Source organism: Phodopus roborovskii, unplaced genomic scaffold, assembly GCF_943737965.1.
Source record: "Phodopus roborovskii unplaced genomic scaffold, PHOROB, whole genome shotgun sequence".
In the NCBI taxonomy this organism is placed as follows: Eukaryota; Metazoa; Chordata; class Mammalia; order Rodentia; family Cricetidae; genus Phodopus; species Phodopus roborovskii.
Window position 1 is genome coordinate 168,589 of NW_026126637.1, and position 15,852 is coordinate 184,440.

At 39.2% G+C, this 15,852-nt stretch overlaps 2 protein-coding genes across 3 annotated transcripts in view; both read right to left on the reverse strand.

Annotated features, from left to right (window-relative positions):
• Nucleotides 1-15,852, reverse strand: part of LOC127239115 (zinc finger protein 54-like) — a 101,987-nt gene that overhangs the window by 75,252 nt on the left and 10,883 nt on the right. The gene's annotated exons all lie outside the window — the stretch shown is intronic.
• On the reverse strand, nt 4,321-15,284 carry LOC127239090 (zinc finger protein 54-like). The gene is made up of 4 exons (XM_051207880.1): nt 15,184-15,284; nt 14,722-14,881; nt 7,237-7,363; nt 4,321-5,584 (listed from the first exon to the last, which is right to left on the reverse strand). Exons 1-4 carry the CDS (start codon nt 15,282-15,284, stop codon nt 4,422-4,424), a joined length of 1,551 nt encoding a protein of 516 aa, XP_051063837.1. The 3' UTR covers nt 4,321-4,421.

Sequence of the window (15,852 nt, forward strand, 5' to 3'; positions counted from 1 at the left end):
TTCTCTAGTTTCTCATCTTTATGTGTCTATTATGTATAAGTTGTGATTTGTAAGAAAAGAATACCTGATAAATGCTATGTCCCATTACTTACAATGATATTTTTCTCTCCAGTATGTATTTTCTGATTTCTTCTAAAATTCAAATGGTCACAGTATGCATTTGTAAAGTTTCTCCCCTGTAAGAAGGAAAGATTTGTCACTTTCTTTACATATGTAAGGTCTCTGTCTAATATGAACTCTTTGATTTGTTGTGTGAGTTAAGGGTAAGGTTTCTCTACAATATGAATTTTCTGATGTTATCTAAAAGTTGAGGACTCAGGAAAAGTTTTGTCACATTCCTTGCATATGTAAGGTTTCTTTCCAGCATGAACATTCTGCTATATTCTAAGATGTGAGCACTTGGAAAAGGGTTTGCCACATGGTGGTTTGAAAGAAAATGGGCCCCGTAGAGAGTGGTCCTATTAAGAGGTGTGACTTTGTTAGAATATGTGTGACCTTGTTGGAGGAGGTGTGTCACTGTTGGGGTAGATTTTGAATTCTCCTATGCTCAAGGTATGCCCAGTGTGACAGACTCCTGCTGCTTGGTGATCAAAATGTAGATCTTTCTGCTACTAATCTGACACCATGTATGCCTGCATGCCACCCGCCATGATGTTAATGGACTAAACCTCTAAACTGTAAGCTAGCTCCAATTAAATTTTTGTTTGGTTTTGTTTTGCTCCCTTACAAGAGTTGCCTTGGGCTAGGCATTGGTGGTGCATACCTTTAATCCCAGAACTTGGGAGGCAGAGGCAGATATATCTCAGTGAGTTTGAGGTCTGGCTTGTCTACAAGCAAGTTACAGAGAAACCTGGTCTCCAAAAAACAAAACAAAACAAACAAACAAAAAACAACCAGTCAACCAGCAGCAACAAAAAACAAACACGAATTTCTTTGATCATGGTGTTTTTCACATAAATAGAAACCCCAACCAAGACTGGGGTTTTGCTGTGATAGGTCAGATGTGTTTTTGCTTGAAGGAATATGTACTTTGGTACTTTGGGTTGGGAAAGCAATGGATGCATTAAGTTGGATTGAGTGGTCCATCCTAGTAGGAACAAGAAAGACAGTAGTGCTGAGGCTGTTTTAAACTGTGGGGGCCTGGCTTAAGAGGATTTAAAGGAGAATTTTAGTATGTTGCCTAGAGATCATAATTGTGATATTTTGCTGAAGAATGTGACTGCATTTTTCTCTTAGCCAAATAATCTGACTGAGGCTAAAGTGAACAGTTTTTGTATTAATTCCATTGTCAGAGGAAATCTCAAAAAAGCCTATTATAGACCCTGTTGTTCTCAACCTAATGAAGATTTATAATGAAAATGAACAACGTAAGAAAGTAAAAATATAAATTTACAATTTGAGGAGAGAAGGGGTACCGGGAAATGGAATGGAGGGAAATCTTGTGATCAAGGAAATAAATGAATTAAAAAATGGAATAAAGGGAGTGGTGACCTAAAGGCAAGGCCCCACTCAGTTTAGCTTCAACCTTCTGAAAAATAATTAAAGACCAGCTTATGATTATTATAGGTGTGATGGTGCAGGCTTTTTTTTTTTTTTTTTTTCTTCTTCTTCTTCCTAACACTCAGGAGAATGAGGCTGGTGGATCTCTGAATTTGAGGCCAGCCTGGTCTACATATTGAGATTTATGACTGCCAAGCTCAGGCATCAAAAACAGAAAGGTTGAGAAGTAATTATATGAAAGGACATAGTCCAGCTCCAACAAGCAGCAGAACTTGGAAGCTTTGGGCATGTGGCTTTGGATTTAGAGGCAAGAATAAAAGGGGTTATGAAATCTCCACAACTGAGGAAAGCCACTGAGGCCAGCATGTGTCAGAGGTATCCCTATATGGAGGCATAGATAAGCCATTGTGTGAAGCTGTGACAGTGAAGTCTGGATTGCCTTGAAGACCCCAAAATGTTATTGATGCCAGAGCCATGGGATATCTATTGAGGAGAGAGAGCTCCTAACAGGGAAAGGAAAGAGCCTAGGAAAAAGAAGTGTGTTGCAGGAAAAAAAAATGCTGAAAGAAGTTGGAGATCTGAAGAGTGCTTTGACATTGACAAGAAGATGCAAAGTTTGGAGTTTGCCTAGCCAGTTTTTTCAGTCTTGCTTTGGTCCAGTATTTTCTCAATATGCTTACTTCCCTACATTTTGGAATGGTAATGTATACCCTGTGCCATTTTATGTTGGAAGTATGTGATCTGCTTTTTTACTTTGATTTTAAAGGGGATTACAGCTAAATGATTACATACACCTGAGAACAGACTTTGAACTTTAGACTTAAATATTTAAGTTTGAGACTGTTATAGTTTAAGGGGGACTCTTCATGTTGAACTGAATGCATTTTTTGCATTATGATATGGCTATAAGACTATGAGGGTCAGAAAATGGAATGTGGTGGTTTTAAAAAATGGCCCCCATAGGGAGTGACACTATTAAGAGGTGTGGTGGTTATCTTGAACATACAAGACCTCAAAGCCTGCCTCCACAGTTATACATTTCCCTCAACAAGACAACATCTGCTCCGACCCTCTCCTCTCTCAGCTCATCCTCTAGCACCATGTCTGCCTGCATGCTGCTACATCCTGCCATGGTGATAATGGACTAAACCTCTGAAATTGTAAGCCAGCCCCAATCAAAGGTTTTCCTTGGTAAGAATTTTGGTGGCCACAGTGTTTTCACAGTAATAGAAACACTAAGACAGACTAACTATTTCCCTATTTTCCTCCAGTTACTTCAAAAGTAATTTCTGCATGCCTTTAGGGATTTCTTTCTTTTTTTCAAAATAGGCTGTCTTTGTGTAACCTGGTTGTCTTTGTATTTGCTTTGTAGACCAAGCTAGCCTTGATCTCCCAGAGATCAACTTGCCTCTACCTCTAGCATCCAAGGATTAGAGGCATGCTGTATCATGCCCTGAGACCTTGTGGATTTTTAATAAACAAACAAACAAACAAATAAAATAAATTGTTTTTTCGAGACAGGGTTTCTCTGTATTGCTTTGGAGCCTGTCCTGGAACTAGCTCTGTTAGACCAAGCTGGTCTCTAACTCACAGAGATCCACCTGTCTCTGCCTCTCGAGTGCTGGGATTAAAGGTGTGCACCACCAATGCCCAGCTAATTAATTAATTTTATATATATGAGTGTTTTTCCTGTATGTCTGTGCAGTATGTGCATGATGTGCCTACAGAATCCAGAAGGGATCAGGTACCCTAGTACTAGAGTTACATACAGTTGTAAGCTTCCAGGTAGGTGCTGTGAATCAAACCAGGTCCCATGGAAGAGCAAACACTGCTTTCAATCACTACACCCTCTCTCCAGCCCCAACCTGGGGATTTGTAAACTGTATGTGAGCATGTGCATGTTGTTACATTCACAGTCTTTTTACATTTCTCAACTTTTCCCTATTTGTATTGTTTGATTTTTGAGGGTGGATAAATTTATTGGAGCATTTGTGTGTGTGTTTTCTTTCATTATGAATTTCATGTTTACTATTTCAGCGCTATGCAAAGGATTTGTCAAATTGAATGATATTTGTGTGTGGGAGCAGTGGAACTTCCAATGAACAGCAAGACTTGGGGATTATATATGGTGTACTATGTATTTTTAGAGGCTAAACAAGAAATATGTTTTTAATTATAGCTTTTCTCAGGGGCTTGAGGAAGGACTTAGTGGTTGAGAGTGAGCTCTGGCTCCTCCTAGAGAATCAGGGTTCTGTTACCAGCACACATATAACATCCCACTACTGTCTATACCTCCAGATTTGGGGATCTGACACCCTCTTTTGGCCTCCACAAGCAGGTAGCATGCATGGAGTGCAGACATGCAAGCAGTCAAAATTCCTACACTTTTTTTTTTAAACAATAAACACAATATTTTACAGTTAAGACTTGCAGGATTTTCTTTGAATATAAATTCTCATAGCTTTTTAATATTTAAACCTCATTAAAGGCTTTCACAAATTTCATATCTTTTATGTTTCAAATACTGTTGTGATTTGTAAGCAGAGAATAGCAGATAAAGCTGTATCACAGTATTTACAATGGCATTTTTTCTCTCCAGTATGAATTTTCTGATGTGCTAAAAGAGTTGAGCAATTAGAAAGATTTTTCATATTCTTCACATCTGTAAAGTTTCTCTCCAGTATGAATTTTGTGATGTGTTTTAACAGTAGGGGTCCTAATAAAGGATTTATCATATATTTCACATTTCTAAGGTTTCTCACCTGTATGGTTTCTGTAATGCCTTTTAACATGTGATAATTTAAGAAAGGACTTACAACATTCTTTCCATTTGTATAATTTCCCTAGAAAATGAATTTTCTGCTGCCTTCCAAATGATGAACCGTGGCTATTCATCTGTCACACTCATAGCAGGTATAAAGCTACTCTCTAGCATGCCTTTTGTTTGTATGCATTTTTTGATGGCTATTAAGTGCTGATAACTGAGGAAATGCCTTTCCACACTCTTTGCACTTGTAAGGTTTTTCCCCAGTATGAAGTCTTTGATGTGTTTTAAGACTTGAACATTGTGTAAAGAATTTGTCACAAACATTACACTTGTAGGGTTTCTCTCCAGTATGAATTCTCTCATGTTTTGTAAGAGTTGACTTTAGAGTAAAGGATTTGTCACAGTCCTTACATTTGTAAGGCTTTTCTCCAGTATACATTTTCTGATGGCTTTTAAGTGCTGATAAGTCATGAAATAACTTTCCACAATTTTTGCATTTGTAAGGTTTTTCTCCAGTATGGAGTCTTTCATGTGTTTTAAGATGTGAACACTGATTAAAGGATTTATCACAAATGTTGCACTTATAGGGTTTCTTTCCAGTGTGTATTCTCTGATGCTTTGTAAGAGTTGACTTCACAGGAAAGGATTTGTCACAGTCCTTACATTTGTAAGGCTTCTCTCCAGTATGCACATTCTGATGGTTTTTAAGTACGACCAACAGGCGAAATGATTTTCCACACTCTTTGCATTTGTAAGGTTTCTCCCCAGTATGAAGTCTTTGATGGGTTTTAAGACTTGCACTCTGGTTATAGGATTTTTCACAAATGTTGCACTTGTAGGGCTTCTTTCCAGTATAAATTCTCTGATGTATGGTGAGGCTTGAGGAGGTACTAAAGCATTTTCTGCATTTCCCATATGAGTGTGGTTTCTCTCCAGTGTAAATTGTATGTTTTATAAGACTGTACGCAGAGCTGAAAGAGTCATCATGTTCTCCCTGCCTGTGTTCTTTCTTTGCATTGCAGACTTTCTGATCTTGAGTAATGCTGAAACACAAATTTGAAAATTTCTCATAGTCTTTAGATTTGTAAGATTCTTCTCCATTGTGTATGTTTTCATGTCTCTCTGTGTTTGATGAGTCAATAGAGGCATCCCTGTGCTTATAGAATCTGTAATTATTACAGTGTTCTGTAGTTTCACTTGTTTTATAAAGTGCACGTGTGAAGAGATCCTGAAGCATTTTGCCAACCTCATTACATTGACAAGAATCATTTTCAGTCTTCACATGTTGATGGACAAGATCAAATTTGCAACAGTTCTCTGAAAATGAGAAAAATTCAGATTAATCAGTCTTGTTCCAAGATTAGACATTTCATAGATGATACTCTTTAAGTTCTCTCTTAAGATAAGTCAACTAGCAACTCTTTAGAATAGAGCTCCCAATAGTCAACCTTATTCTATCACTATAATTACATGGGCTCTCACAAAAAGAGTGACAGACTTCACAGAAGATAAAACAGATATTAAGTAATCAGTAATTAGCCTTGGGATGAAACTCACTGACTGATTATATTTAGAATACATGTCTCTATTTTTAAATATTTATTTCCTCCGATAGTAATCAAAGAGTTTAATCCAATCCCAGATTTACAGTATCTGTATTTCCTAATGAATAGCAATGAAAAGTACTGTTGAGAATTTCTTTTAAGAAAGCAACTATTCTTCCAGACACCAGAGGATCTAAATCATTTGAGGCAGGGCCATCCTGGGCAGCTATTAGCTATTGTTTATTTCTGTCTTCCAATCTCTGAGGTCCACACACTGCTGTGCTTCTTATCTTTCCTCGTGGGTTATAATGGGATCTACAGGATTACACAGTAGATCACAACTGACATTTAGAAGGCTAATCCACACCTGTTCGAGGATAAAGCTCATAAGGCACACCCTGTGAGGAATACTACCTTTTGAACAGCTGCTTGCCAACATTGCTTGGGTAACCAAGGGCCAAAGACTAGACAGATCAGAGAACAACAGTAAAACTAAAAACTACTGGTGTTAAAAAAAATTATCAATAAAATGAGTCCTAATGATATTTTGCTACACTCACAGATCAGTGCCTTACTCAGTCATCAGATGGATTTCTCCGGCAGCAGAAGGGACAGATGCAGAGACTCACAGCCAGACAGTATGTAGAGAGAGTTTATATGGGATGTCTCCATCAAATCCCTCCCCTCAGAGCTCAGGGAACCATGCAGAAGAAGAAGTAAAAGGAATGCAAGAGCCAGAGGCAATGGAAGATGACAGAAGAACAGTCCTCTTTGAACCAACTAGCCAAGTGCAAGTGAGTTCAGAGACTGAAGCAGCAGGCACAGGGCCTACAAGGTTCTGTGCCAGGTCCTCTGCATGTGTGTTATAGCTTAAGCTTAGTATTATCATGGGAGTCCTGTGTGTGAAAATGAATAGATCCCTGTTCTTAGCAGTCTTTTCCTTCTGTTGGGTTACCTTGTCTAACATCAACATGATGGCTTTTGCTTCATCTTATTATATTTTATTTTGTCATGCTTGGCTTTTATCTCTTAGGAAACTGTTATTTTCTAATGAGAGAAATAAACAGAGTGGGTATTGAGGGAAAGGGATATAGGGAGGAACTGGGAGCAGAGGGAGGGGAAAGTATAATCAGAATATACTGTTTGAGAAAAGAATCTATTTCAATAAAAGGAAATAAATAAAAAAGAAGATATGGGTGCAAATATTATATGCTACTAAGTTTCTGAAGGCATCATGGAACCAAAAATGGGGAGTGTATGACAGCTCTAAAATGGAAGGAAAAAAATTAAATATTGTGGAAAAGTTCTACTACCAAAGTTTGCACAGTCCCATTGTTTTCAAGACAGCTTAACAAAGAGTTTCCGACCTATAAAGTTGGTACATACAAAGGATGAATTAGGAATTTTACAAGTAAAATTTCTCACCCAGAGAAACAAGGTTGCTGTAATTCTCCATCATCACCTCAATGTACAAAGCCCTCTGAGCAGAGTCCAGGCATTCCCATTCTGCCTGGGAGAAGTCTACAGCTACATCCCAGAAAGTCAGAAGATGCTGAAATAGAAGAGCACAGATTGATCACATGATACCAGACAGAGAGCTTTCCAGGATATAAGGAGACTTGAAGAAATTTGGGATGTAGATGAAAGAACACAATTATTCAAAAAGATTATTTCTAATATGATCACATTGTATAATGAATGTTCTAACTCCGTGAAAATAGGTTAACACAATCATTTCACACACAATATTCATGAACCAAGGCACATTTAATGTCTGAACATGAATATCTATCTGTTATGGATGCTGTGTTTCTATCTCACAGGATTACAGTGTACATGTTTCAGAAGGAAAATCTGTGATGAGGAAATGTGATTTTAAATTCTTTACATGTAGATCATGCCACAATGGATCAAAACCCATATTCAAAATGAGAATCACAGCAACCTATAGAACATAGGAAATACCCTCAGGATATGGGAAGGGCAATAACTTTTTGAGTAGAAAAAGCACAAACAGAACCAGAACTAACCCCAAGTATCAACAGATGAAACTATGTGAAAATAAAAAGTTTCTGTTTATCAAATGAAACAATCAGCAGAGCATACAAACACCAACAGAGTTGGAGAGTATCAGTACCAGCAACACTCTGGGTATGGGCTCATATCTAGAATTTACTGAGAATTAAAAAAAATTAAACTCCAAGGATATAAAACTGCCAACCAATATATGCACAAATGAGTTGAATATATACTTTTGTGAGGAGAAAGATACAAATTGACAAGTGTAATTCCTAAAACGCCATCATGGAAACTCAAACTAAAACTACTTTGAAATACTGCTTCACCCCAGGCAGAATGGCTGTCATCAACAAATCTGACAACAAATGTTAGAGAGGATGTGGACAGAAAGATACCCTTATTCACTGCTGGTGTGTGTGTGTGTGTGTGTGTGTGTGTGTGTGTGTGTGTGTTATAATTTAATACAACCATCATGGAAACATGGAAATCAGATTAGAGATTGTTGAAAAAAATTAAAGATAGAATTAATGTACGAACAGCTCTTTCATTACTGGGCATATGCCCAGGGAACTCCACACCCTATTATTGAGCTATTTATACACCATATTTCTTACTGGTTATTCATCAAAGCAAAGAATTGGAATTACCTAACTGTCTAACAAAAGATGAATGGATAATGAGTATGGTATACAAAATGGAATATTATACAGTCGAAGGGATAAATAAAAAAAAAAAAAAAAAAAAAAAAAAAAAAAACAAAAGCAGGATAATGTGATTGAACTTAGAATGTGTAATAGTGAGGTCATACAAGTTATAAAGAAAGAAACTACATTTTCCCTCATACATAGAATCTAGCCAATGATATGTGTATATAGAATCAATGTACATATGCACACTGTAGAACATGGAGAAAAAAGAACAAGAAATGTTAAATATCAGCATTGAGGTAGGACTGAATGCAAGTAATGAACAGCAGTTATGAAAAATGATATAAACCTAAGTGCTTTTCTAGTTCTAATTCTGCCACATGTCTTTTGGCTTTGGGTGGTGGATAATTACAACAAAACATATTAAATTATGAAAATATAAAATCCCATGAGAGGCTCCAGAGCTTCTGCTCCCAATGACAACTCTAACTAAAAGTATTTAAATTGTACAGCCTTTGGATCTGGTTAATTTCAGTGTGTAATTTTTTTGTTGTGTGTTTGTTTGGGATGAATTTTATAACAAAGTTTAAAAAAGCCAGAAGCAGAAGATTAAAGGCCTCCTATATCTCAAAATATAACGTTTCTAGAAAAAAATAGGAGATATTGCCCACTAACCTGGGACATGTTTACTGGAGAATCAGCCATTTCTTTCTATTTCTCTTCTTTGAGTCTCTCTTTCATGAACAATGAATAGCTGGCTTGCTGACTTTTCACATAACAGGTCAAAAAGAAAATGCAAAAATTAATACTGAAAGCTGTTAATGAAAAATGTCAAATCACATGAAAAGACCTAATAAACAGAATAATACCAGGTGTCTGGTAAACGATTCCAAAATCACAAGAGCATGGAAATACATTTAAAGCCTGGAGAGAAAATTATCATCAACCATATTGTTTCAACCAGAAAATACTCTATAAAATTGATGGAGGCATAAGTACATTACAAAATAGGCATTAATTAACACAAGTTACTTCAATAAAACAATGCTGCAGATAATTATACAGGAAAAATATACAGAGGGGAATCAGAGGAATTATTCATGAAAACATGGAAAATAATAAATTTCATATGAAGAATTGATAAGTACAGGAGAAATAAGTAATCATTCATGGGCAAGATAGAAACAAGAAGTAATCATTCATGGGCAAACCACTAACTGTTACAGTAAAGACATAAAACTACCAATAATCTAACCAGCAACTGCTGGGTTGTACACTGTCAAGCTTTGTTATTATGATTAGGTTAATAAAAAAGTTGATTGGTCATAGTGGGACAGGATAAGGCTAGGAGGAGAAACCAAGCCGAAGATATTGGGAAAAAGAAGGGCGTCATTAGGAGAGTTGCCAACCAGACAGAAAACGAGTCAGACACACAAAATGGGATTGAGGTAAAGGCTATGAGCCCTGGGACAGTACATGGATCGAAAGAAATGGGTTAAATTGTAAGAGATAGTAAGTAATAAGCCTGAGCTATTGGCCAGACATTTATAATTAATATAAGCCTCTGAGTGGTTATTTGAGAGCAGCTCCAGGACAGGGAAACGTGTGCTCACAAACAACATTAAAATCAAAGCCATAGTAAATAAAAACCTATGAACAAAAATTCTAGCCACTCTGGGAATCAATACAGAGAATTTTAAAGCAAATATACAGATCCTCAATTTAAACAAATCTAGTGCATGACTCCACTGTACCACTCCTTGGCATATGCTTAAGGGACTGGACATCCTACTCACAGATACTTGCATCAGTCATGATTATTGCTGCTCTATTCACAATAGCTATAAAAGAAACAACCTAAATGTCCTTCAACTGATAAAAGGATAGTGAAAATATGGTTCATATAAAATATGGAACAGTATTTATCTGTTAAGGAAACGTGCTTTGCAGGTACATGGATGGACCTGGAAAAGATCATATTGAGTGAGGTAACCCAGACCTAGAAAGACAGACATTGCATAATCTCTCTCATAGGAAGTTTCTAGCACCAAACCTTCAGACGTGAGTACACAACCTGGAGTGAGTGCAGTAACCAGAAAAGAAAAAGACAGCAATGTAGGGTGTGAGGGAGCAATAGAGATGGGAGTAACAGGGAACAAGTGATCTGAACAGGGAAATGGAAAGACGGCAGGGGGGCTAATAATGGAGAAAAGACAGGCATAAACAGAAAAGGAGGGTAAAATAACAATAAGGATGCCTAAAAAGTCATAAACAATCATACCATTACCATCTATCAATAATGCGTATAACATATAAGTCTGCGTATCCAGTTACAGTTAGAATATAAATGATAATTTTCCTATCTGGGCTGATAATACTCCTCACAAGAGCCACAGATTTTCTAAAGAAACCACCAACACCAGGTATAAGAATCCTGTTTTAAGTATTGGTCACAATTGTCCAAGAGACTTTCAAACATTGTAGTCTACTGTTGTTACCCAGAGTTGCCTCCCAGAGGTAGAAAGTGAGTCCCTATTGTTAAAGAAGTCATGCACTTTAGACACAGAATACAGAGGCTCCAGATGGAACTGACCCTAAAGCCTCCTCCCCGGGGACTATCTTTCAAGGCACCAGAAGGAAACATGTAACCTTCTAAAGTAGGAACCAGCCAACAGTCCTACCCGGCTATAACCTATGAACCACAACAATGATCTATACTGCATGATAAACCTAAGGATACAAGAGTGGCACACATACCTTGGTGGTAACCAACAGCTTCTAATTGGATTAAAAACCTCTCAGCAAGGGGGAAATCATTATTACTACTGGAAACCAAGCTAGTGTTCCCAGCGTTAATGAAGTCAATGATCTCAGAGGAGAATCTATAACCACTAACTTACTGTATCAGCCTAATCCCGAAATGCATTCTAAATATTTTCCTTATTTCCACAGATAAATGTAGTCCTGACCTCTCATCAAGAAAAGCTATTTTAGCAACATAGGGATATTGTTAGAGAAAAGCACAATCAGTCAAAATGCAGACTTGTGACGCTCAGTTCCCACTGACACATAAACAACACAACTCCTTCACCTCAGGCTCAGGGATCACTGAGTAAGAGGGGAGGGAATACTGTAAGAGCCAGAACAGGATGTTTGCTGTGAGATTGTGTATCCTAGAAATGTCAGAGAACCTACATGCATGAAGTCATACAAACATGGCTGCATAAACATGAGCAGAAAAAGGCAAGCATCAAGAGACATGCTATCATGGAAGGGAGAAAGCTCATTAGGCTTCAACCCTAGTCAAACACTAAGGAATGCTGAGAGCTGGAAAAAAAGTCTTCACCAGAGAAGAGTACACCATATGGTTACCCAATACCAAATGTTAATCCCTGAAAACATACAGACTGTGTACTTTATATCTTTATGTTTAGAAACACACATGAACATACAATGACAATGAAAGGGAAAATTATCAAGAAATAATAAATGCCTCTGTTAGGACAGGATTTTAGGGCATCTACATAAAATGTCTATAATGGCCTTATACCATTTTCTTTTATTGCTACTCACATAAATAAAACAATATGAGCTAGAGAGATAGTATATGAGTATGAGTGTCTGTTACTGTTTTAGAGACCCGGGTTCCAATCCCAGACCCCAGGAAGTAGCTCCCATCTGTTCATACATACAATTCTAGAATGCACATAATACAGTCATACATGCAGCAAAACACTGATGGCAAAACTGATTTCCTGTTCCACTTCCACATTCATTTGATCCCCTTTCCACTCCTGCACCAATCCCGCCATCATCCCTACATCCTTAGCCACTGTTTCTCCTTCCAGGTCCCTTTGTTCTGCTGCACAGGTGACAGGTCTAGGTGACCAGTGAGCCCGGCACATGAGAAAGAGATTGTTCAGGAAGTCCCTGGATTTCTAACACAGTATCGTGCTCAGTAGATGAAGACGGGAATCTACTAATGATTTCCCAATTGTCATGCAGGGTCAGAATTCTGAAAATATTTAGAAAGCGTTTTAAGTTAGTGTCACTTGAATCTCACTCCCAATCACAGCTTAGTCAAATCTCAGGGGCAGAAATGTAAGTGAATGACTGGGATGAGAATATCACACACTAGGGAGGTTTGAAGAGAGAAAATTCCATGAAAAATTTCCTTGTTACTCTGAAGATTTCACTTTACTCTGTGTGATGTGAGTCATTCACACACAGCTCACACAAATACAGAGGAGTTTTACTGGGAACCCTAAGGAGCAAGGGAGACTGCAAGCAAACTATTCTTGCCCACAGACTGCGGCAGTTCTGCAACAGCCAGTCTTTTACAAAGTGCCCTGAGCAGGGTGGAGGGCTTGCCCCTCCTCTAGGGAGAATTCCACAGTCACACCACTGGCTGTCAACAGACCACAAAATAAAAAAACAACAGTTTGGCTCGTCCTGTTGATGAACACCTTTAATCCTAGCACTAGGAAAAAATGTGGGTGGAACTCTTTGTTTTTCAGTTCAGGTTGGGCTACAGGGAGAGTACTGGGCCAGACAGAGCAACAAAGGTTTCTTGGGTCTCAAACAAAACAAACACAGGAACCAAAGTTAATAGTTTTGTTATATGTCCATGGGTAGAGTGCTATTCTCAGATCAAGGAGACAAAAGGCTACTGTAGACATTTTTCTGATACAGATGAATCATCACAACCATTCAAAAGATGCTTTCTAATATCACCCCATATCATAATGCCTTTTCTTCTTTAGGAGAGAGGGTTTCTCTATATAATATAATCCCAGTGAAGGAGAGTAAAGATCATTCATTACCCAAATTCTTTGGTCAAATTATGCAAGCTTTATTTTCTGTCAGACAGGGCTATATACCTAATGTAGGGTGTGAAAATACAGTATTTAACAAAGGAGAAAGTGGGGCTTATACATTCCCCAAAACTGCAGGGTGAGGGTGTTTTCAAGGGCTGGTGGTTTTCCAGGGGAACTTTTGTTAAGTAGGAACTTGGCTGAACACTTGACACAACATCTTATCAGGTTACGTTCAAGCTGTGAGTCAAACTCCATAGGTTGGGGATCATGTCAAATTCCAGAAATGGCTTAAGGTATAGTCAGCTTGAATTTGGCAGCAAACAGAAATGAACGGGTTCTGACTTTATAAGAAACTATTTTCCTTCCTTATGATGGAGTCAGGCAGGCCCATCATTAAGCCCTGGCTGTCCAGAAAGTCGCTCTTTTTGTTTGTTTGTTTGTTTCTTGTTTTCTTCCAGACAGGGTTTCTTGGTGCAACAGCCCTGGCTGTCCTGGAACTCCAAACTTTGTAGACCAGGCTGGCCTCAAGCTCACAGAGATACTCTTGTCTCTGCCTCCCGAGTGCTGGGATTAAAGGTGTGTGTCATCATCACCTGGCTCATAATACCTCTTCTAACTGTGAAAATAATGTGACCTGACACCCTCAAACATCATACACTGCCTTTCATACTTCAAGGTGCAACACCAAGAACCCAGCACAAAAAGACACATGTAATTTTTCCTTTCTTCCTGTCTCCTCTCCTCTCCTCTTCCACCTCCTCTTCTCTCCTTTCCTCCCTCCCCCTCTATTGTTTGTTTGAGACAGAGTATCTAACCATGTAGGTATGGGTGTCCTGGAACTCATTCTGCTGGTCTCAAACACAGGGAGATTCACCTGTCTCTGCCATTGGGGTGCTGCTATTCAAGGCCTGTGCCATGTTCCAGGCCAGCCTGGTCTACTGAGTGAGTTCCAGGACAACCAAGTATACACAGAGAAACCCTGTCTCGAAAAAACAAAAACTCTGTAGCCATTTGTGACTAATACCTGAAAGCTCTCCTGGACAGCTAAATCCCCAAGTCCCCAGTTAAGAGGAAAGTTAGCATGATGAATGTAAATTTCACGAGCTTTGTCCTTTCCACCATAGCAAAGAGAATTGCGTTTGCAAATATCAACACACAGATTCAAATATTCTACTAGAGCGATTTTATAAGAACTTTTTGTAAACCAGAGGGTGTGAAAATACAGTATTTAACAAAGGAGAAAGTGGGGCTTATACATTCCCCAAAACTGCAGGGTGAGGGTGTTTTCAAGGGCTGGTGGATTTCCAGGGGAAAAGAAAAATAAGATTAGTCCACCTCATATAGTCTAAAATGTTTCGAGAAAAGTAAGACACTCACAGCAATGTCTCTCAACCGGCTTCCTTATAAACAGCAGAGAAACTGCTCACACCCTGGGTCCCCTCCCTCCTGGGTCCCAGCCCCGCAGCTCCTTTCACCTGGAGCCGCCGGGCTTCGGTTCCCACCACCGCGCTGCTGACTGTGACTTTCCCAGGCCGCTCCGGAGTTTTCAGGTCTCCGCGGTACCCGCCGTGCCCTCCGCACCCAGATCTGCAGCACAGGATTCCACACCATGCAGGACCCGGAGCAACGACAGGGAACGGGGACTGGGCACTTCTATCTGCTGCTCCTCAGTCCACTTCCTGGTCCTTGCTCATTAGGTCTCCCAGCTTCCGTTTACGTCACTAATCTAAACCCATCCATTTTCCATCCTTCCCCTATGACCCACCAAAGTGCCGCATCCTCCCAACCGCTGTTTTAGGACTAGTGTCCCCTCCCACTGAGACCTGTTCCTTCCACACAGCTGCAGCTGTCAGGCTGCCCAGGACCCGCTCTGCACAGACTCCACACACGCTTGCTGCCAGCCTAGACCAGAGCTGCATCCAGGAGGACGCTGCACCTCGGTATCTGACCCCACAGTGAGCTCTGAAACCTTCAGACAAAAGACAGGCATAACCTCGACTTGACAACCAGCCTCCCAGGCTTCAAGTTGCACCAAAGGATAACCGACTAAATTCAGAAAGGTGGGTCCCAAAATATCCAATATCCCAGTTGTGACTGGGGTAGAGATATTACAGGAACTTGGGATTTGAAAAGAAATAGGTGTCTCAAGAAGTCAGTGGTCAGTGCATTGCAAACAGCCCAGGGTTGAGTTTATCCCTCTCTGTACATCTTTCATCAACTCATGCTTAAGGTTCTTTTGGATAAAACTTTTTTTTTTTTTTTTTTTTTTTTTTTTGTGGTGAATACCTAGACTCTTTGCTGTCCTAGAGGCCAGAAATAAGTAAGGTATGTGGACCCAGTCCTTAAAAACATCAATTAATCCTTCCCATATGTCTAAGGCTCTGGGAATATTGTGGACGATGACCAGAAAAGGAAATAAGAACAGAAAGAAGGAGGAAGAGCTAAGACATGCTCAGTGGTAAAGAGCACTGACTGCTCTTGCAGAGGACCTGGGTTCAATTCCCAGCACCCACATGACAGCTAATAACTGTCTATAACTCCAAGATCTGACACACTCA